The sequence below is a fragment of the Centroberyx affinis genome, unplaced genomic scaffold (genome assembly GCF_046629955.1).
Source record: "Centroberyx affinis isolate AG114_WGS23_722 - 3 ecotype Tasmania unplaced genomic scaffold, CSIRO-AGI_Caff_v1 ptg001929l_1, whole genome shotgun sequence".
Lineage (NCBI taxonomy): Eukaryota > Metazoa > Chordata > Actinopteri > Beryciformes > Berycidae > Centroberyx > Centroberyx affinis.
This window is the reverse complement of record NW_027280291.1, coordinates 91,886-115,587: the sequence shown is the minus strand read 5'-3', so window position 1 is coordinate 115,587 and position 23,702 is coordinate 91,886. Positions and strand designations below refer to the sequence as shown.

Sequence of the window (23,702 nt, the reverse complement as noted above, 5' to 3'; positions counted from 1 at the left end):
ACTACTTGCTCTGGTTTATAGATAGTTCACACATGTAATCTATTTCCACAGCTTAGCACTGCATAGGCTTACACTGATGAATCAACTAAAAACAAGTATTTTCCTGTTCTGTCAAGTACTCGGTACAACCACCTTACAGTCCTCATCCGTCTCCACACCGACTTCTTCCTGTGAGGAGAGAACCAGGAACATCATTCTATTGTTACCAAAAATGATAGCATACAAACAAAATAACCATATCTATCATGCTATTATTTTCCATGAAGTTGTGGCTTGAATTGTAGCTTTTCAACTCACTAGGAACTGCTTCTTGCTCTTGGGATATCCCTCCAGAATTGCATTCATCATGTCTGATGCCTGAGAGAAGCACAGCACAAAGCAGTTTGAACATTTGGTTGTGAAAAAGTATATAAATATTTGTTTGTCTTAGTTTGTGTCAGAAGGACATTGTAATCATGGAAATTATGTAATATAAAGGTCTATGGCAAATACAAGAACTCTATCTACTAATGTACTTGTCATATTAGCCTTGATTTGAGGAACAAAATATGTATTGCATTTTATAAACAAACTGCAAAATAGTTCAATGCATCATTTATTGTTTAGCCCTCATTTTAATGTAAGTGGGTAGTCAGAATAAACATCACCATTCGCTTCCTCTTTTTCCACTCTTTCACGTAAACATTGCGATCTTTGTAAACCTACAACAAAAAAAGGGAAGATGGGGGAAGAAAAGGGAAAACACTAAAAGCCATGTACTACATTTTATAAATTGGTAAATTACAACAATCTTTACTAGATTTCTGAGATGAAGGTTCACTCTAATTGACAAGCAGGAGTGCATCCCCCCCACCTTCTCTTTCTCTTCTGGTGTGACATGGTTTGTGGCCGACTTTATCTTCTCCAGACGCTCTCTGTACCCAGAACACTCTGCTTTCAGCTCGCGGATCTCTGACATCATTTCCTCTGTAGTCAGGGAGCTGCTGAGCTCCTTCAGCTCTGTTACCACAGATTACACAAGATTGCACAACATCCCCTTAAAAAAAAGGCAGTACAACAAAAACAACATGGTGCCTCAGGCTTAGAAAAGTCCCATCCAAAATATTTACTGTACTTGTTAATGAAACCGCAACAACCCATGGCCTACAACAATGTAGACTGCAAACATCTTGACATTGTGTAAGCTTTGACAAAGATAAGCCACAAAAAAAACAACCTTTGAAGAATAATTTTGTCTATCTGGAAACCATACATTACAGAAAACGGTGTAACCCACCTGCATCCAGCTGTCTGCAGCTCTGACTGATGGTCTGCACCTCTGTGTTGAGCTCGGAGATCTGACTGTCCATTGCCTTCAGATCTGCATCTTTCACGTCTTTGAACTGAGCCTGTGGGGACGTGTGTGGTCAGTTTGAATTGAAAATACATCATTACTCCAAGGATCCAGCTGTACAAACGGGATGTGTTAATTCAGAGCCGAGTCTCGTAAGGCCACACTAACCTGATCGGCGAAATAAATCTTTTGCTTGCCGTATATTTTCTCCTTGATCTTGCCCTCCAGAGCCAGCTGCTCCATGGCTTTGACCACCGCCTGGGAAAACAGGAATTGGCAAATTCATCATTAACTGTAGCTCAAGCACGCACAGCATTTTTACAGATTAATTTTAACCTCACCGTTTTGCCAAATCCATGCTGCTTTTGTAAGTTACAGAAGACATCTTGGGCACTGTAAGGACGGTTCTTGTCATTCAGGTAGGCAAGGATGAGCGTCCCGCCTGTGGATGACAGCAGGACAATCTGATAATATGAGCATAAACAAAAGATCCCCACTCTTAGATTTTATATAGCTCAAACACCTCTTACAGTCCTTGAGATTAATTGATAACAATACGAATGTGACCTTCCTCAAGCACTTTGATAAGTTATATGACCCTCCTGCCTTTTGAAGAACAAATCTGAAATGTAGACACCGACTCTCCTTATCTATCAGACTCTCCCCATCTATCAGACTCTGATAGATAAGGAATTGATTGAGAGATTTTGTTAATATGTACAAACTTTGTGATGTAGTCACTCTTCCTTTGAATTCAATTGCCTGTCAATCTGTATTTTGTGTTTGCTTATAATAAATGAAAAAAAAAATCAGATAATACAGTATGAGGGATGCCAAGAGTTATGCTCAGAAACATTACACACACAGAGAGTCTGTGTCAGTTCACCAGACAAGCACAATATTTTAACAAATAATAATATTTTCATATCATTCATATAATAAACATCATACTTTAACATTTAAGCGATAACTTGGAAGTTTTGGTGATTTTATGAACACAAATTCCTGATGGACTAACATTTTTTTGACCGCCTAACGCTGAAGGCATAACGTTAAGTATGAGATTCATTCACGTCCTTGTGTTGATATCAGCTTGTCCCACATTGTTAGCCCAATGACAGAAGAAAAATAAATATTGTTTTGATCACAGGTTTCACTCTCCCCACTGTGATCTCCTCAACTAGAAGTTATGCAGTTCTTTTCTAAGTCATATCAAACACAAATCTCCCCAGATTCGGTTATTTAAAACATCAAATCTGGCTCCGTGGTGAAATATGAATATATTTGGGGTCCTTACCTGCGGAGCTAGCTTACCTTGTTGGCTGTCTGGCTAACGTTAGCTAGTATCGCTTCATTCAGTGAATACTGTCTGCTAGCTGTCAGATCTAACGAACGTTGTCAGCTGGATAACAATGTCAACAATACTGGCTATCTACAGTCACTATATCCAAACATCTAACTAACGAGCTAACTTGAAACTTACCGTTATCCTTCTTGCTCATTTTCCTTGATTTTGACTCGAACTCAGCCGAGTTTCGCGCGGAATATGCGTCACAGAAAAGATCGTTTATGTTTTAGAACGAGGGCTCACTCGACAGTACAGAAAACCGTTTTTAGGTCGGCAATGTGGGCGTTATCCCTCACGCCCGCCTCCATGCCTCTAAACATCCAATTAAAAATTTTAGCTCTGGATATTAACCGTACTTTCAAGTTTATGCGCATTTGCTCCAAATATACGGAGCCCCTAAAGTCCCGAAAGGTGATATTTTTTTATCTTGTGCGCACAAGTTATTATCTTGTGGGAACAAGTTATTATCTTGTGCGCACAAGATAATTAACTTGTTCCCACAAGATAAATATCTTGTGCGCCGCACAAGATAATAACTTGTGCGCACAAGATAAAAAAATATCACCTTTCGGGACTTTAGGGGCTCCGTACAAATAAACCTAACATGTTTCCTGAAAATACCTGCCTCATCAGCCATACTTCGTGATGAGGTTTGTGGTACCCGGAAATCGGGTCGGAGTGAGAGCTCTTCGTTTTTTCCTACTCTCATGTCACAATAAAAACACAGGCTCGGACTCAGACCGTCACAGCAAAAACTCTTATTTGATGCAGTCCTGTATGTCGACTGAATAAGCCAAAATTTGAAAAATGACAGTGAATGACTAACTTGAAATACTATTTTGTCGTCACTGCATTTCACCATTAATAAGCGAATATACTGTATATTATAAACATGCGGTTGAACTTGGCCCTGATTGCAAATGCTTGCTTTTTTGCCTGGAGACTTCTGATTAGTCTAAAGAGCTTTGTTCATCTGAGATTACGTTTCTGTGTGTGGAGAGCAACGGCTTCACACATTTTTTGGCTTCATCAATTATTTTGGATGTGAACTGACAGATGATAAATGTATAAATCCAGTGTCCAACCACTGGAAATAATCCCCTGTGGCGCTTCCGTGAGCTTCTTTTTGATCTTCTAGCTCAGTGGCTGTGTGTGGTTATATTGTTCCTAATCGCTCTAGGATTTTATCTATTCATTTCTTTTCCCGTGAGGCAGTTTCAGAAGATATTAAATCTCCAATGATTTTGATTTTGATTTGAGTCTAGTTCCAACATCATTATCACAAAACATAACAAACAATTATAAAACCATTAATCATTAACATGAAAGTATAATCCACACAAACTTAATTGCAAACATTTTATTTAATAAGATTTGCACATCAAAACATATCAAAACCAATTACAGAGATGAAAATACACTACTGTGCACATTACATTATTATACTGACTATAGATCACTCATATTGAGGAACTGGAGCAACAATGAGCAACATTCTTGTTAAAACTGAAGTGATCGAAACAAGTCATCCTCTTCTTCAGCCTCAAAAGCCCAACAATTTCCCATCAATTCACATTATTTCTAGTCCATCTCCATGAACGTGGATCCAGCAGTTCTATCTATTGTACTAAATCCCCCACAGCTATGATTTTCTTTTCAAAATGACACAATGAAATGGAGCAATTTGTTTTTCTCTATTAAAAACCCAGCATTCTCAGTCTGATTGTTTGAAGTACGTATTTCAGTAAATCCCAGCTGTGGCTCATTTAAGTTTGAATGACCAAGTGCCGTTCCCATTTTAACGTTTTGACATAAAAACATAATAGAGGGCTTTGTTTGTCCATCACAGGGAAATCAGGCTGACCAGCACAAAATAATGTTTACTGCACCCCTGTTTTCTTTTCATATACAATAACAAGCTGATTTAAACCTTTACAAACTCACACTTTTAAATAGGCTATCAGGAAAAGTTTCTATACCAGATTTTCATGTAAACATGTTTCCCCCCTACAACAGTAAAAGATCCATGAATTGAAGAATGTTCGATTTTTCTCTTAAAAAGATCAGCATGGCTGTCAACTACATGAGATACAAAGATGGGGACAAAAATATAGTAATTTGCTTAAATATTGCTATTGAACAAGAAAGAACAAAACAAATAAACCTGTGAGGGCTCATCCAAGGTATTAAACATGGACACAATATGTTCACTGAGCTGTATTGAAGAAAATGAAACATATTTAACTCCTCCTTAATTCACACAGAAAGAAAAACGGGATGCGTACCACACCTTGAGGGACACATCCATGAATGCAATGAGCATCAAACATTGTAACATAACATCCTAAATTCCTCTGGGTCTGGTACCTTAAGACTATACTGTCACATTCTCTCTGTAAAATAGATAAAATAAGCTTTCTAAAATGTATGAAGATGCCTTCAAAGGATAAACAGAGGAAGAAAAATGGAAAACAGAAATGAAAAATGCACAAAGAGCAGTAATTGAAGCTTCAATCCAAAGAGTATACCATGCTTCATCTTCGAAGACTATGCTATCCAGATCCACAACTACTGACAAGTGCTTAACAAAGATGTGAATTCATCTCCGTAAACAATTCACATCAAATACACCATGTTGTCTTCAAATAGACCAGAGCCACATGCTACTTGAAAAGACAGTAAGGGCACTAAACTTCAACAGCAGCCTGGTGAACTGCTGTTTCTGAAAGAGTGCCGGGAAAGATTTAACAACCTGGGTCTTCTTCTTGATCGTTTCGCCTTGTAAACACCAAATGAAAAAACTCTGCTCGATATCAACTTCATTACCACTGTTTCCAATCACTAAATAAACTTGAACATGAAATGATGTCAATACCGAAGAGATACTGCTCAAACTTTTCAGTTGGAGGTTGTGTAAAGTTGTAAAACAATTTGTCAGCGCAAACCAACAGGAATGTCATATTTGGTCCGATGTTAAATAGCCCTGTGTGTCTACACCTCCAGGCAGAGGACAGTTTATCAATATGGGTACTGTTATGTTTCATTCCTAGTGATCAACAAAGTACCCTTATTACCTACAGGCGCCTAAAATCACAAGACTGCAACAAGGTTCAATAATGCTGGTTCATTTAATGTTTTGAGACTTTTTTGTTTTGTTTCATTTCCTATTGCTCAGCCTACAACATAAAAGTTTTCTGGATGATGGTGGTTTACGTTAAAAGCACGGGAGAAAGAGGTTGAAAAGTGAGATAGAAAAAAAAAGTACTTCACAGTGTGATATCAACTGATGCCAATCAGAAGTAGGGCTGCTGGAACCTAAAATCATCTCTCACGTGTGTACACACCACACACACACACACACACACACACAGCTCATCAACATGTATACTGATCATAAAGATGTACATGTACACACGCACACACGCACACACGCAGTTCATCAACATATATACTGCTCATTAAGATCCACGCATGCACACACACACACACACACACACACACACACACACACACACACACACACACTCACACACACTCACACACACTCACACACACTCACACACACTCACACACACACACACACCCCTTACTGCGGTTTCCCCAGCAGGCTGGACAGGAAGTTGGACCCCTGGCTATCTCCCCGTCTAGTACCCCCTCCTCCCCCAAAGGGATCCATCTGGTTCAGTTCAGACTGATCCAGCATTTCAAAGTCCTCTCCGTCCAAGTCTGTGTCCAGCTCAGAGCTGGACTGCTTGCGGTAGCTGCGGTGGGCCCCGGCCCGGGGGGGGCCCTCTCTGCGCTGGGCGGCGGGAGGCCGAGGCTGCATCGCCCCGGCCAGCGCCGCCTGGATCATGTTGCTGGCGATGACTCCGGCCAAGTCGCCTGCGAAATCAGAGGCGGGCGGCAGGCCGCTGAGGGAAAGCTCCGTATCCAGATCCTCCTGGTCCGAGTCCAGGTGAGCGTCCACATCCAGCACCGAGGCCCGGGGACCGGCCATCCCGGACGGACCCAAACTAGGCAGCCCGATGCTGGTGTCGTCGTCGTCGTCCATCAGAGTGGCATCTGGGTTTATGGAGGGGAAGTCTGGGAGGTCCCGAGCAAAGGATTCCTCAGGGTCACTGTGTCTGTCAAGATCTGATCAAGGAGAGACAGACAGGGGAGAGGTCAGGCACAAGAACTCTCTAGAAACAACAACCCACATCAGCAGTAAGTGTGTACTTACCTTCAGAGCCCTCTGTGAGCGGAGTCTGGCCGCGGGACAGGTTGAACGTCCCGTTATCAGTGTAGGACACCTCAGCATCGGAGTGCTCAGAGTCGGTCAGCGCCAGTTCCTTGGCAACAACAGCATCATCAAACTGGGAGAGACGATAGATTGAAAAGGTTGATTATATTTTAAATTCAGCACTGTGTCGTTATTCAGATGTTAGTCTGTACTACACCATAAATATCGACCACCCTGTGCTGCCGTAGAGGGCCTGCCATCTTTCTCTCTTTAAGTGTCAAGTTATTTTCACTCTGACACTCTGCAGGCTTCACTACAAACACACTACTCATAAACTGAGCGATTGGTTTAGAGTCAGATATACAGGAGCAACAATCTCTCTTAAGAATCACACAATAATTGGCTTTTCACAATAGTAAGGATTTAAGTATGACAAAAGTTAAATAACATAATATTGTGTTGGAGGCTATAATCAAAGAAAACACTGGATTCATAATCATTTGGTGGCCATTAGTGTATGGACTACTTGCTACTAGCTAAACCTGCTTTCAATAAGTAGATGGCTGTTATCAAACAAATATATCTGCCAATTTTAATTGTCAACTATTGATGTATTTGAAAATTGCAACCAATGTCAGTGTCAGCGTCCACAATTAGCATTGTGATGCATTTCACTGATAAAAACGGCACAGGAAAAACTAATATTTGTAACACACTACAGAATAATTAAATTATTAATATTTATTTAAGGTTTTTGTGAGAAGTGAGCATATAATGGTAAAGCCTAGTAAAAGCGCTGCTGTGCAGCCTAAAAGTGCTGTAAGTGCAGCCTGTTGTCACAATTATTGTGTCAGAGTCCAATTTGAGGAAAACCTTTGAAAAGCATGGCTATCTTTAAAGCTCTAACAGAATATTTTTTCTGTTGGAGCTTTTAAGATAGCCATGTTTTTATTTGCCGACATATTTTAGATTTATTATGTCCCTTATTATCTGTAATGGTTTCACACCTAAAAAGGCCCATGTAAGTCGGGCCCTAACACTTGCGAATTCTGGCGACAGTAGAGAGAACAAGAAGGACCATGTTCAATAACAATGATGTCAACGGAAACAGTGACAGCTTAACTAAAATACTGAGCAGCCTCTGAAATGAAACAGACTTACCGCTGGGCAGAAAGCAGCCAACTCCTCCTCACTGTCACTGGCTTCACCGGAGGCTGCGCCGCGGATGGGTTTACGCAGGACTGCAGAGCAAAACAACAAACACATGCAGACCAAAGTTCATATAGATTAAGGTACTCACTGGAGACAGACAGATTAAGGTGGGAGAGAGAAAACTGCCACTGGTTCATAGTTAAATTCCAGTATCCAGGATAACTGGTTTAGGTGGGATTACATTAGTGATGCCAAGACAGGCTGTGATATGGCCAATCATGCTTACAACTACATGCTCTTCATCTCAAGTCTGACGTATGAAATATAGGAAAACCGGGGTATTCAACTCATGTTCATCTGCACGGTCTTAATACTGCATACAATATGATGATAAACATCGGATGTACTACTTACACTGATTATCAATAGGCTTTGACATCATGTATCCACGGACACTGAAGTCCAGCCGCTGCAGGACTGGCTCCAGCTTCACAAACACATGCTGCAAAACCCTGTGGTAGGCTGCCAGAGGAGCCAGGAGAACAGCCAACACTAGAGGAGAGAGGAAAAGAAAGGAAGAAAGAAAGAAGAATTGCTGTTTTGTTGTTTGGGACAAGGGATAAACACATTAATTTGTGGTTTATATAGACTTTACTCAATAGATTACATTCCTGAGTTACTCTCCTCAGCATAGAGACACACCCACAAGTCCATGTAAGATTCAACAGAGAGGCAGACAGAGTGAAGCAGAGGGAGCCACAGGGAGTTAACATGGACAAGCTGCTGTGGATTGTTATAGACGTCAGAGCAGAGGGCCTTGGCAGGGCTTGTGTCCCGGCTCTCCAGCCCGCACTGCTTGGAGGTTAGGAGATTAGCCCTTTCTCAGCCTGACCTCCTTAGCCATCTAGCTGGCTCCCTCCCTCCTTCTCTCCCTCCTTGTGTGCCTCATCCTGGCTTTAATCACCTCACAGGCTAGGCCCCGGTACTAGCGCCCTGCAGATCTGGTTTCACCACCCATGCATTTTTAACAGGACCAGTCAGGCTGAGTTTCCCTGCCAATATAGTCCTCTGAATGGGCCCGGGCCTGTAGATAGGACTTGGTAAAACTACTGGGACTCACCAGCAGAGTAGGAGAGCACCAATCCAGGAATGTAGCGTCCTACCACAGCCAGACAGGTGAACACTCCACAGGTCATAATGCAAAACTGACAAAAAACAAAATGCATGTGCAATTAACTCAGCACCTACAATGTATGTAAACTATGGTGTATGACTCAATGCTGACATATGAAACTGGGCAGATTATTAATGAATTTTGTTGGCTTGTGCTATGTCAAATAAATGCTGTCAGAATCTCATGGCACAGGTGAGTTTGCGGTATTTACCTTGCCTGGTTTGAGTCGTTTGTACTGCACCATGCTGGAGGCGAAGACCGCTCCGCTGACCCAGGCCTCAGCAATGTGGTGGCACAGTTCAGGCACACTGAGGACGCCAGGCTGCACCAGACCCCAGCTACAGAGACAGACAGAATTACCAAACACCTTTATCCTCCTCCTCATTATCATCACAGTCATCTTCATGACAATACTGGCTGGTGGTTACAGTAGAGGAAGAACAGCAGCATACCTTTCATTTTCTGATTCATCCAATTTTTTGACTGTGGAGAGAAAGAACATCCATCACCTTAAGAACCCTCAAAGAACACAATGCACATCAATATTATATCAACATACACTGATTGTGCTAAATATTACAAATACCCTCATTAAGTTACACCTGCTTTTGCACAGTGTCTCAAATCCACCTTTAACTTGTCTCCTCTTTTTCATTTATGATCTCCACTTAAGTATAAAAGTGAAATTTGTATGTGAAATCAATAGCTTTCACCTGGATTCAGCTGGTCAATCGATTTTATATTTTATACACTCAGTGTGTAACACCAGCTCAAGTGAAAACAAAATTAAGGGGAAGATTAATTGTATCGAGTAGAATATGTAGGCCCCTATCACTTGCGATGTCTAGAGTGACTGCTGACAGCAGATTGCAAATCTACCCTAATAGTAAAAGTGCATTCATTTTCAATCACAGAAAACAGAGGAATGACAAACTAGATCTTTGGTACAACTAACACAAGAAAGCCAAGACACTCAGCAGGGAAAGTAAAAGCACAGAGCAGGTGAGAGACCCGTGAACCTAACAACACAGAGAAACAGAGAGAAACCCCACAGAAGTAACTTGTGGCACCTCTAATCTCAGGCCAAATCTTATTCCTCCAGGTATCAACACAGACAACCACAGCCAGACCAGAAGCCAGCAGGAACAGCAGGCGGAACGAGGTCAATGCAAAGAACCTAGAGGGAAAAAAACAAAGGGAGCACACAGATGAACATGCGGTATTCCCAATAAAAATTAACAAATTTCTATTTATCAGTATTGGATTCAAATGAATCTCAGATAAATTATTTTTCATAACCTCTTTGGCTTAAACACATGTACTTGATGCTGTATCTTAATTTAACCACAAAACCTTTTGAGTGATGATAAAAAGTCTTGACAAAACAATTACATGTCACTAGTAACTAATAATATCACACATTCATTTCTCCATAGACAAGGACCCTCTCCTCTACCTGAACACTGTACTAAAGCAAGTACAATGGACAAGATTTTGCTCCTGTTGAACATGTTCACACACACTTTAAAGAGTACCAAGAATATCACTAATATTCAGCATTACAATGTTATTCATATGTTCGGACAGTGAGTAGTTTTGTCTGTATTTGTGATCCACTGTTTTCTTCAATCAGAAACAAGAAAGAAGAGTTTATCCCACTCCCTGATGTGTGTTACGCTCATGAGTAACTCCATAGAAGATGAATTACAAAAGATAGTAAAGGTGACTTGGACAGTACCAAGGATAACAAGAACATGTTCTGGGTCAGACCTGATATTACTGCTTTAATATAAATTACATTCGGATGGAACAATTCAGACAAGTGTTATATGAATCCATTTGGTCTGTCGCCCATTCACTAACAATGGAGCAGCTGCAGGCCGTACATCTTGATATCAGCACAGATAACAGGCTTTGTTTCTCTGGTTTCTATCTTTGGGAGAGAGTTGTCCGTGTTCACACATATTGATCGGACTGCCTTGGGCCTTAGGAATAATTCAGGCTCTGTGTGAATTCTTAAACCGAGTGGTGCTCCACTTTAAGATCACAAGGTTTCACAGTTTCGTGGCCACAACAATGTAACATGATTCTGCCAATCAGCAATTAGAAGAGATTAACCTAAAAGAATTTGTTGGTAGAACAAGGCCTATTAGTACTTGGGATAGCGGTGCATATTAGGTGCATATTAGCAGCTACACTGAGAAAAGTAAATCACACAAAGGCAAAATGTTTAAGTAGAACTAGACCAACATGTTCAAAGTGGATTGTGCTTTCGGAGTGAAAACCAAGATGGGGAATTCCCCACTGTGCAGCCTACTCTCAGAAAGGTTACCCATATCACCTCCCCATCCCCATACTACATGTGACTTGCCATTTTCAGTCACTTCATGCATTAGTCTGGGTTAATCTGCATCTCTCTGGGCTGAAACTAGGCTGTGCCACTGAGTGTGTGCTGAAGCACAAGTAAAAGGGGAGAGAGAACGAAGGGCCTGACATGCCCACTGGTCTAATCAAATAAAGACTGCATGCCTGAGCCGAGGGAACAGGCTGACCGGCCTCTCTCTCCCTCCAGGCCTCAGGTCAGTGGTTCTTGGCACACAACAACCTCAAGGTCACCAAATTTAGCCAAAAACTCTGATGTACAATAGATGCCCCACACATTCTACCTTTACTTTCTTCTCTACTACATGTTTAACAGGGGATTTTCTTGTTTGTGCAGTATACTATAGTTTAAGGTTGGCCTAATGTGAAGGTGCCTGTGTGAAGTTGGGTATACATGATGGCACATACAGGACAGACTGCAACTCACTATCTTGTGTCAATACTTGATGTGTTATAAAGAGCTAGTTAACCTTATGTCACATACAACGAGAAACATCAATAATGAAATTCATGTTACTTCTGTTCTGAAAATACACTTGATTTCTTATAAACTACAGATTCGGCTATTTTTCAGCCTCCCAACCACAAGTATCAACAATCAAATTAGCAAATAGGATAATCAACACCAACACACTGAGATTAAGATTAAGGAAATGCCAGACACCACAGTTAGATTAGTCTTTGTACTGTATTTTAGCCTTGCTATACTCTCTGCTTTGCCTGTCTATAAATAGCAACACGGGTGAGCCATCTGCCTTTTCTTGAATTGACAGGTGAAACGTTTACATTGTGGAAAAGCAGTCACGCTGTCTGTGGCGTAACGGCCGAGCGCGGCCTTTGTACTGTCTGTATTTAGGTTACCATAACGCTGTAAAAACACTAATGAAAAAGCAAGCTTGATATCAAGTAGCACTAACATTACAGTTACATAGCGGAAACTTACCAGAACACAACGTTGACCACTGTGTACAGGAGTATACACTGCAAGGGTCGTTCCCACACTAAGACGGACTGCAGGTAGGTCAGGACGGGCTCGTACGGTCCTAACCTCGCCTGAAGAGAGGCTTTGACAGCCCGCACCTGGCCGTCTCTCTCGCTGGAGCATGGTCGACTTCGCAGGCAGACATTTGACCCCTGTTTTGCAGAACAATCCCCCTTGGGCGCATCTCCCATTGTCCCAGTGTGCGCCATCTTAGTGTCTAGCATCGATTAAGTAAACCTGTAAAATAAAGACTTTAGTGGAAACCGGTAACCAGCTTGAGGGGCAAGACAGCGCCACGGAACAGCTGAGCTGACAAGATCGGCTACCGTTAACAAACGTATGCTAACGGCTGCTAAGCTAGCGCGACTAGCTGAATCATCGTGCTAGCGTCTAACACTAGCTGTCTGGCTATGTTATAAGCAAGCTTGTCGCTAGTAACTAGTGTGACAACATTGTAAGAACACCTGGCACTCACTATATTGACATTTTTGCAGAAGTGTAGCGCTCTCAAATAAATATTGACAATATGGCGTAACCTGTTTTTCTGTTACTGTAAGACAGTAGGCTGGCTGTGAACACATGTGAGACCTCAGTCGTCCAATCAGAATCCGCAGGCCGCCTCTGTCATGCTGCATTGAAGTCGAATGGGAAAAATAGACGATACAACCCAACGGTTAAAAGCAACGATTTGTCCGTTTTCTGCTGTTTCATACTTGTACATGCACTTAGAAGGTGATGCATTAGATTTTATGTTTTTACAGTAAACCAGACATTGAAATGTCAATCACAAACGAAAAATACAACAAGCAATCCAACAAGTAATTTAAAGACTTTTAGTTTAAATGAAACCAGCATGCCCTAACTTGACTACAGATATTGCATACGTCAAACGAAACAAAGTCGTCCATCACCAAACCTGAGTGCTATTTAGTGGTCTAACATAACATGGACCCACAACACCACAAAACTGGTCAGAATAGCGCATGTACTTCCTTGGGAGGCGAAGGAAGTTTGGCATCTCTCTAACTTCTACCGCTGCGCTGTAGGAAACATACTGACTGGGTGGATCACAGCATGATATGGCAGCTGCTCTGTTCAGGACCTCAAAGCACTGCAGCGGGTTGTGAAGGTGACCCAGTCCATCACTGGGACCTCTCTCCCATCCATAGGACATCTATAGCAAGCATTGCCTGAGGAAGGCCCACAACATCATCAAAGTCCCCACACACCCCAGCCATACTAGTCTGTTCTCCCTCCTTCCATCAGGCAGGCAGTAGAGGTACATTAAATGCTGGACCACCAGACTCAGGGACAATTTTCATCAGGCTCTTGAATATTGCCTAAACAGTTCAAGTTCTGTGTCACACATGTCTGTGATTACACACTTTATTGTATAGTATATACAATACAATATCTATATTATGTGTCCTACATCTACAGGCCTATATATGTGCATATAATGGTATAGCATATATTTTATACATTATAATATATATTGTACATGAAATATCTATAGGCTATCCAGATCAGATTTTACATTATTTATCTTATTATATATTTGTATCTGTATATTTGTATATTACTTTATCACATCTCCCTATTATATACTATACAAATATCATCCAATTCACACTTTTGCACAAATAGCCTACTGAAGGGTGCCCCAGTGGATCACCGAGTAGAGTGCGTACCATATCAGGCTCAGTCCTTCCCGCAGCAACTGGGGTTCGAATCCAGCCCGCAGTCATTTGCTGCATGTCCTCACCTCTCTCTCTCCCATATACCTTCCTGTCTCTCTCTCACACTATCTCTGTCAAAATACCATAAAATGCCTAAAAAAAAATCTAAAAAAAAAAAAAAAAAAAAAATAGCCTACTGTTACATTGCACATCCTGTGTAGGCTATAGGTTCATGCCAATTTACCTCTGTTATACTTGCACATCCTGGAGTTGCACAACTTCTAGTTTGTATTATATTTGGTTATTTGCTTTTGCTTTTACTGTAAATATTTTGCACAAGTATTGCTACTCTATATTAGTGTCTCTATGTTTACTATCTGCTTTTTGTTCCCTCTTGTCTTTAATATTTTTCTTTTTTACTATCTGAAGATCCGTAAGTAAGCATTTCATTGCAATGTCTGTGCTATGTATAGACTATATGACAAACTTGAACTTTATCACCTGCAAGCTCAATTGAACGCTATTTTCAAGTACGAAACTCATATCTACCACCTTTCTTGTGATGTGAATGCAGCATCAGTGCCGCATTCTTAGCGCCCCCTCGCCCCTTCCAGTGGAGCTGTTCCAGGGCAGATTGTAGAAAAAACGGGCCAGTGACCTCGGCCACGTCCAAAGACAGTTCCCCAACCGCAGTCCCTGTATGCTAGACGGCCTGGAACGCACCCAATACCCACGGTGACGCTGTAGTTGTCGTTACCAAGCGGGAAGGAGCGGGTTGTTGCAGCAGATTGACCCGCCTCTGTTTTTCTTATGGTATTTGGCTAGCTGGCTAGCTAGCTAAAGAAGAAATATGCCGCGGGAAATCATAACGCTTCAACTTGGACAATGTGGAAATCAAAGTATGTTTAAAAAGCGTACAGTTTAGCTAGTTTGGTAGCTCTTACCTCGCAAGCTAGCTTGCTAGCCGTGCAGGGGTTGTAACTTAGCTAAACATTTAGCTGAAATGAATCTGTCATGCATACTGCTAGCTAACGTTAACCGCTTTCATCTGCTAACTTACTGGTATCAGGTCTAACTTAACTAACACTTTGTTTTCGCTGGATCAGAGTCGTGCGTAAGTTAGCGTTATATGTCCCACCATGGAATATAAGAGAGCGGTAACGTTAACGTTACTGATTTAGGGCTAACGTTACGTATTTACTAGCTAGCAAGGAGCATTTCAATTGATATCCAACACAAGGTACAGTGTCATTCCAGTAACGTTATAATTGCTGCGTTTACTATCTGGCTAGTCGGCTAACGTTATTGTGACAGCAGCTAATTATAATAAGTAAACGTCCCGTTAACGAGCTCCCTTGTACATTTTGCAGTTGGTTTTGAGTTCTGGAAGCAGCTGTGTGCAGAGCATGGCATCAGCCCGGAGGGGATTGTTGAGGAGTTTGCAACTGAAGGGACCGACAGAAAGGATGTATTCTTCTATCAGGTAACTGGAGCATCCACGGACTACATTATTCCGTTCGCTCTTTTGTCGTGGCCTACAGTACTAGTAGGCAATATGACATTCAGTAATAATCTCATAGAGTATAAGAGGAGAAAATAGATCTATTGATGCATGTGACCTACCTGCGTCTCTTCCACACATGCTATATTCAGACCCTCTTCATTTGGTAGAGGCAGTGATGATGCGTGCAACCCCATTGTTAGCCACCAGATGGAGCAGTTGCAATTTAAATCGGAGCAGCATAGCCCTTGCAAGGGCAAAGTAACCTACAGACTGCAGATCATGAACATAGGTTGATGTATTTTGCTCAGTATTATCACCTAACCCCTACCTGTGTCTATAACCCCACAGGCCGACGATGAGCACTACATCCCTCGTGCCGTTCTCCTGGATCTGGAGCCCAGGGTGATCCACTCCATCCTCAACTCCCCTTATGCCAACCTGTACAACCCAGAGAACATCTACCTGTCTGAGCACGGTGGAGGAGCCGGGAACAACTGGGCTAGTGGCTTCTCACAGGTGATCGTCGGAAATTACAAGTTGCGATTCACTTCACTCTGTGTGGTTAATCCCAATTGAACAGATAAAAACTGAATAAATCTAAAAATGTGCTTTCCCAGGGTGAAAAAATCCATGAAGACATCTTTGATATCATTGACCGGGAGGCGGATGGCAGCGACAGTTTGGAGGCAAGTCCCCAGTTTATCACAATGCGACTGTCCCTGTTTCACACTTGTTTCATGAGGGTTTACAGAGTGTGAGGGTGGGCTGGTCAGGGCTGTGACAGTATGGAAATCGCTATGAAACTGATCAAAAAGTAATGTAATATTGCTGTATGTAGTAGTATCATGGTATAGCCAGCTGAATATAGTCAAATTACCCTCTCACCCTCAATTTAGAACTGGTATAATAAACATTTCTATCCCTCTCCCACCCAAGAGCAGCTGAGGTGTATCACTGCATCAGGAGCCTAAACCAAACATGGCAGACAGTATGAAAATAGATAAAACATCACAATTATTGTTAAAGGCTTATCTGCAGGAGTTTGGGTGGGCTCCAAGACCTCCTACACCTCTGTTCACACACTGACTGTCCTGCATAAGGAGAGCTTCGGTGGGAAACGAGAAAGGGAACAGATTTTTCTATCTGTACAGAAGGAGATAATTTGTGATTGTAGCCATATGTGACTGACGTGTGAAACAAGTCAACTTGTAGGTTTTTTTTTTTTCGTTCTTTCAGTCTTATCCCCTTGCATTTCTACTGTGGTAGAAAACAGACTTCCTTTGAGCATAGAAATGAGTGACTTGATTGAAACTACTTGTAAAATGGGTGCCCACGCGTGTCATCTTAAAACCAGCAAAGCCCCAGCCATGCCTCCTGTATTATTCCAAGACTTTTTTTTTTTTTTTTTTTAACTTTCTTCAACTGCCAGCCTCCCATAAAACAACACTCGCGTTTCCCCTTGGAGGTCTGCAATTTCTGTAACTCATTCACATTATGACCCCACATTATTATTTAGTGTGTGCACTCGTGTGTGCATTGGATAGGAAGGTGGGCCGAGCTGCCGTGTGTGTGTGTGTGTGCTGGCAGGGTGTGGCGTGTAGGATGTCTGGTGATAATAGCTGGGCAAGCGTAGAAGGCAGGTATTACAGGGCCGTCTTGGGGGGAGAGGGAGCCTATTTGTGAGGTGGGGCTGCACTCCCATTTATATAACTGCCTAGGAAGAGAGGCAATTGCTCACCCACACACATTCAGCTTTTTGCATCTGTACAGTATACAGTAAGCTTAACACAAACGTGGCACCCGGCTGTACATTTGTCTTGAAGTGCAAGTAATAAGTAACCTTTTCTCTTTGTAGGGGTTTGTCCTGTGTCATTCCATTGCTGGGGGGACAGGCTCAGGGCTGGGTTCCTATCTACTGGAGAAACTCAATGACAGGTCAGCACACACACACGCACACACTGCTGAAAAATGGCATTTCTTTACTTTTTATTTATTATTACTAATAATAACTGAACATCGATGAAAAATTGAAATTCATGTCTCATTCTACAATTGTGGCACCTTAATTCATGTGACCTGGTCTGTCAGATATATCATATGTGTGTGTGTATGTACATATTTTCCCACATTTTTCTCTGATCTGCAGGTACCCAAAGAAGCTAGTGCAGACATACTCTGTCTTCCCTAACCAGGATGAGATGAGTGACGTGGTCGTCCAGCCATACAACTCACTGCTCACACTGAAGAGGCTCACCCAGAATGCAGACTGCGTGGTGAGCAGCACTCCTAAATGGATGTTGGTTAATCCCATTGCTGTCTTTGTCTTCTCTCTGGGATGAGATTTAGGGTGCCTCAAACTCTGGAGCGTTGACTCCTGTAGTTCGGTTCATTTCTGTAAATGAGAACAATGACATTTGACCTTGTGTGGCACCAAATAACCGCACAGCACCACGTGAAACTGTGAGTCAGTGTGACTTTTGTTTACAAACCCTGGTTCGCTTGAAATTGCACAATGTGAACCAGAGTAAACCAAATACAAAATGCAAAAAAGTTAACTTTTCCACTATGATTCAGACCAAAGAAAACAAATGTGATAATCGCATACTTAAAACAGGAAACAAGAAATTATTTTCCTGGGAAAGAGTTGAACCAAATTCCCAATAAAATTACTGTGATGCCAGACTCTTACATGAATTTGGCTTCAAGTTTTCTTCTGATGTAAGAGGGAGGTGTATTAGGTTGTAAGTACTTGTTAGGAGTGTAACAATATGTTTACAGTTTTGCTATGTCTTATAGGTTTATCTTACACTGTTGTCACAGTGCCATAAACGGAGCTGAATTTTAAAAACAGTTGCCTATACTGCACTGGACAAGTTTAGGCAAGACCTGTTTCAGTTTTAAGGGATTTGAGGGATTTAAATGGATAGTGACTGTTACTTGAGCGTGGAATTGTGTGGTTTGTTCATTTGTTTACCCAGTTGTAGCTTGTCATTTTAAATTATGTAATTGATATTACAATACATTTTCAGGTCCACAATTCTGACATTGACTATGCATTAATACATGCTTTGATACCATTGATGAATGTAATTCTGTCCAAATGAACAGTGTCTCTGTAACAGTGGTTCTCAACGTGGGGGTCGGGACTCCCCAAGGGGTCGCAGGATAATTTTGGGGAGTCGCAAGATGATTTATGGGATAGGAAAAAATATATTTCTACTATACAAATGTATTACTGAATAGGTTTCAGCCTCTAGGCCTCCTCTGATAATTAATGATATTTAATGTGATAATCTCTGTGTATGCTCGCCTGTGACGGGGTTGTGAGGCATCACTTCATTTTAAGGGGTCACAAGCAAAAAGGTTGAGAGCCACTTCTCTAACACACCATCGACTAGGTGTTGTCAAGCCACTCATTTGAAAATGCACTGGCCTAATTTGTGACGCCATATGACTGATATAACCTAATGTTTTTACTTTTAACAGTCCCTCTGTATAAGAGCTCATTCTTATGCTACCTCACTGCTTGTGTAGCAGGCTAATAAGGGAGCAAACCTCAGTGCCAATGTTGAGGCATTACAAATCTAGCTTATTAAATCTCAGTCTTAAATTGATGATTGTATTAGTCTGAGATGCTCTGACAGTCTAATGGTGTTTCCTCTCTAATACCTACTTCCTCCAGGGCCTTACATAAGGCCCTCACGTTGATTAAATTAGCCAGAGAGCTAATAGAATCTGCCCAAGAATTGGTCCCCCTGTTGTGACTGTACAGTGTGCCTTTTATGTTCAGCCCTCCTGACAACAGCACACTGTGTTGCTTCTTAAGAGGTTCCCTGACTGCTTCATTACTCTAAGGCCCTCTCACTCTTTCTTTAACATCATAGCAGCGTATTGCCTTTCACCCTGTTCTAGTGCTGGAAAGAATCTCAGCCTCCTATCTCCTCTTGGTTTGTTTGATAATTGCCTTCTGTCTTTGTGTGTGTTGTGTGTCAGGTGGTGTTGGATAACACGGCTCTAAATCGCATCGCCACAGACCGGCTGCATATCCAGAACCCCTCCTTCTCCCAGATCAATCAGCTGGTGAGTGACAGATATCTCTCAGGGAAACAGCTTTCATCTCCTCCAGTTATGTTCCCAGGTCACAGTCATCAGGAGGTTTTTCACATGGGACTAGTTTGCAGTCTACCTGTGTTTGACCAAAGACAAAAGCCGAGACAAACTGTCTGAGAGAGACATCTTGCTCGTGGCAAAAATTACAAGATTTACAAACCAGTTTGGCAAGCCACTTGCACGTCAGACTGGATTTCAGCTTTCTCAGAAATGAGTGACACATAGGTGCTTTTTAAAAAAGGTTTGTCAGATGTCACTGTCGGTTTGCTTTCAGGGAGCCTGCACTTCAACATTTTGAATGTAGGCAATATCTCTGCAAGTCATTTGCAAGCTCTTCCCAAGCTTTGTCTCTAACTAAACCTTTCAACACGCAGGTTTCCACCATCATGTCTGCCAGCACAACCACCCTGCGTTACCCAGGATACATGAACAACGACCTTATTGGTTTGATTGCGTCCCTTATCCCCACACCCCGCCTCCACTTCCTTATGACTGGGTACACACCACTCACCACTGACCAATCGGTGAGTTGAGTTCATTGGCCGGACACAGGGATCCATTTTTGATGAGTGATACAGCGAAATGTGATGTCGTGCTGCTGTTGTGTCTGTGTGCTTCCCAAAGCTTTCCACTACCACTCCTTTCCTTCACTTCCTCACCACAACCCGTCTCGGTTGCATGACATGAGACAAGAAAAGTGATTCAGCATCACTAATGAGATGTCAGTTGATGATCTCATGCCAATAAACATAATATCTTGTATTTGTAGATATCAGGAAGGTAGGGTTTGGAAGGAGGTTGTATTTTCTGATGGTGTTCAGTCAAAATAATTCCAATTGCAAGTCTGACTTGAGTCTCTGCTTTTGTGCAAGATGCTTCATGTGTGTTGCTTTGCAACAGTTTGTAGTTATTAGTGTATTATTGGTATGTTTGTACTTATTTTACCGCAAAATTCGATTGTTGATTGATAATGAAAAATGATTTTTGCAAATGTGTACTCTACATCCGATCAACAAAATACCAAGTCATTTTGAATTACTCTCCCTCCTGCGTCTCAGGTGGCCAGTGTGAGGAAAACCACAGTGCTGGATGTGATGCGGAGGCTTCTGCAGCCCAAGAATGTAATGGTGTCCACAGGCAGAGACCGACAGACCAACCACTGCTACATCGCCATCCTCAACATCATCCAGGGAGAGGTCGACCCCACACAGGTAGGTGTGTGTGTGTGTGTGTGTGTGTGTGTGTGTGTGTGTGTTTTAACGTGCAGTGTCAAACTATCACCTCAAGCAATCCAAATTTCCTAGAATCCATAAACAGCAGTGTTTTGCATGTTTGGAGAGTATGCAAACCTGTTTCTGCGAACTCTAGGTGCATAAAAGCCTCCAAAGGATCCGGGAACGTAAACTGGCCAGTTTCATCCCGTGGGGTCCCGCCAGCATCCAGGTGGCCTTGTCCAGGAAGTCCCCTTACCTGCCCTCCGCCCATCGAGTCAGCGGCCTGATGATGGCCAATCACACCAGCATCTCCTCTGTAAGTGCTCAGCGTAGTTATGTCACCCTAGGCCTGTTCAGTTACATTCTGTTCTAGTATGTATTTACAGAGTAGATTTACTAACAAGCGAGACCTGTGTTTGTTTTGAGTAAATACTTGAGGACATGCATCGTCCTAAAATTGAAGCTGAGCTGCCACAGTAGCAGTTTAAGGGGAATTCCACAAAAATTAAGTTTTGGGTTGTTATGCTGCAAAAGTAGACATTTTCTTAAAATACAGATTTTTTCGCTAGTTTGAATCATGAGCTGTCAAGATCAAGGAAAATGCAGTCCAATGACACCATCAAATTACATTGTCTGAGATGGCTGTAAGAAACTTTTATGGTCAGTCATGTTGCAGAGCCTATATTAAACTTTATTTTTTTCATAATTCTAGATCCTTAACATAGGTAAGGGAAAATTACTGTCCATAAAATTTTCTTTCAGCCATCTCATGGAAGTACAGTTTAATGATGTCATAGGATTGTGTTTTCCTTTATCTTGACAGCTCATAAATTTAAACTAAAACAGTAGGAAAAAAAGCTTGGGAAATTTGAGAAAAGTCAGGATAAAAGTTATTTTCCGGGAAATTCCCCTTAGCGATCACACGGAGCGGTGCAGTTTGGGTGTGACCGGTCTCCTGTCCCTTCTGTCGCTATCCCACAGCTGTTTGAGCGGACGTGCCGGCAGTACGACAAACTGCGTAAGCGCGAGGCCTTCCTGGAGCAGTTCCGCAAAGAGGACATATTCAAGGACAACTTCGACGAGCTGGACAACTCTCGCGAGGTGGTGCAGCAGCTGATAGACGAGTACAGCGCCGCCACCCGACCCGACTACATCTCCTGGGGCACGCAGGAGCAGTGAACTGACTTCTTGTCTTGTGTCTAAACGGCAGCCCAGTCAGCATTAAGCGCTGAGCTGGTTACCTCTATCTCAAGTCACGTTCCCTCACTCAAGGAGATCTGAAACTTTTCCCCACATGTAGGCCTCCCAAATATGTAGACATTGGGCTACAGCCCTCATCTGAGAAACGTTTTATTTATAGATTTGATGTAGCGTGGAATGGCATAGCCGGTTAAGAAGAGTTATAACAATACCTACTCTCTCACTGCACTAACCAGTAAATGAAATGGTGAAATTTATTCATGTTTTTTTTCTGGGGCCTTCTCAAGAACCACCGGATTCCCAAACCCCATTTAAATAAAACAATCCTGCCCTAAGAGTGTTGGTAAGAATCCTGTCGCCTCTTCCCCTCGAGTTTGTGCTGAAGAATCAACATCTGTATTTCTGTCCCTGTACACAACCCCTTACGGATGGATATTAATAGTTTGACGTTTTCCTTTCTCCTACACTCTGCCTTTCCCCTCTTGTCCTGCATTCTTTCTTTATCTGTTTTTAAACAATGTAAAAGAACCTGTTGCCTTGTTTTGGTGATTTTTTTTTTATACTGAGTGCAGTTTTTTTTTGTGTCGTTGATTTACAGTGGCACAAGCCTACACAGCATAGGAAATGTTTGGGTTAAGTAATGGGATTAGGACTGACAGGATGTACGACATGATGGTTAATGACATGCCCTGAGTCCCAAACATTTCTGGCACGGTGTGTCGTACTTCTTGTCTGCTGCTGTGTTCTCATAAATACAAGCACACACACACAATCATTAGAACCCAAGACGATAATCAGGCTGTCGTAAAAAAAAACCCAATATATATTGCTGATTTATTGCTGCAGTGCATGCCTAACGAGATCGTCACAATTTGACGTTGGGTTTAAGCTAAAAACTGGTGGTGATGGTGTCATACAAACCGCATCGACATTCAGAGAGCAGCTGCATTTGTGTCACCTATAACAGAGAAAGTAACAATTTGCACAGACGGACATGCGTGTACAAGGATGGAACTAGTTTTAGCACTTCAACCTCGTGCCTGTATATATATATATATGTTCTCAAGGGAAGTTGGTTTATCTGTATTTTCTTTGAGTCATCCAAATGTATATACCGTTTCCTGTTGTTTGGCTTGTTGGACCTGTGTACAATGATGAATAAAGATGTTTTCTACTATTCTCTCAATTTTTTTTTGTTGGCATTGGTATCTGTAGGCATAGAGGAGCGTTAAAGTGGAACGTGCTCAGCAGGATGTGGAGGTAATTTTGCACCCTAGTAGTTCAACCAAAGCTCTTAAGGTGTGTACAATGTAATGAAACCCTGTTCTGTACCTCACCTGGAGCTGCTGTGTATCAACCAGTGGCTGTTCATCTAACTCAGTTAAGGCTCATTACCACGGGG

General features: G+C 42.0%; 3 protein-coding genes across 3 annotated transcripts; 1 reads left to right on the top strand and 2 right to left on the bottom strand.

Moving 5' to 3' along the window:
- Positions 1–32: 32 nt before the first annotated feature.
- On the bottom strand, positions 33–2,877 carry psmc3ip (PSMC3 interacting protein). The gene is made up of 8 exons (XM_071530479.1): positions 2,817–2,877; positions 1,675–1,775; positions 1,502–1,591; positions 1,277–1,388; positions 854–999; positions 648–701; positions 298–357; positions 33–168 (listed from the first exon to the last, which is right to left on the bottom strand). Exons 1-8 carry the CDS (start codon positions 2,833–2,835, stop codon positions 112–114), a joined length of 639 nt encoding a protein of 212 aa, XP_071386580.1. The 5' UTR covers positions 2,836–2,877; the 3' UTR covers positions 33–111.
- Positions 2,878–4,062: 1,185 nt separating this feature from the next.
- retreg3 (reticulophagy regulator family member 3) lies at positions 4,063–13,140 on the bottom strand. The gene is made up of 10 exons (XM_071530481.1): positions 13,069–13,140; positions 12,555–12,830; positions 10,300–10,406; positions 9,682–9,712; positions 9,441–9,567; positions 9,176–9,260; positions 8,470–8,607; positions 8,065–8,144; positions 6,904–7,036; positions 4,063–6,815 (listed from the first exon to the last, which is right to left on the bottom strand). The coding sequence occupies exons 2-10, from the start codon at positions 12,815–12,817 to the stop codon at positions 6,268–6,270; spliced, it is 1,512 nt and encodes a 503-aa protein (XP_071386582.1). The 5' UTR covers positions 12,818–12,830; positions 13,069–13,140; the 3' UTR covers positions 4,063–6,267.
- A 1,879-nt stretch (positions 13,141–15,019) lies between these two features.
- tubg1 (tubulin, gamma 1) lies at positions 15,020–23,459 on the top strand. The gene is made up of 11 exons (XM_071530480.1): positions 15,020–15,171; positions 15,643–15,755; positions 16,125–16,292; positions 16,394–16,462; positions 17,632–17,711; positions 17,923–18,049; positions 19,770–19,856; positions 20,261–20,410; positions 20,945–21,097; positions 21,255–21,416; positions 22,082–23,459. Exons 1-11 carry the CDS (start codon positions 15,123–15,125, stop codon positions 22,277–22,279), a joined length of 1,356 nt encoding a protein of 451 aa, XP_071386581.1. The 5' UTR covers positions 15,020–15,122; the 3' UTR covers positions 22,280–23,459.
- The last annotated feature ends 243 nt before the right edge of the window (positions 23,460–23,702 follow it).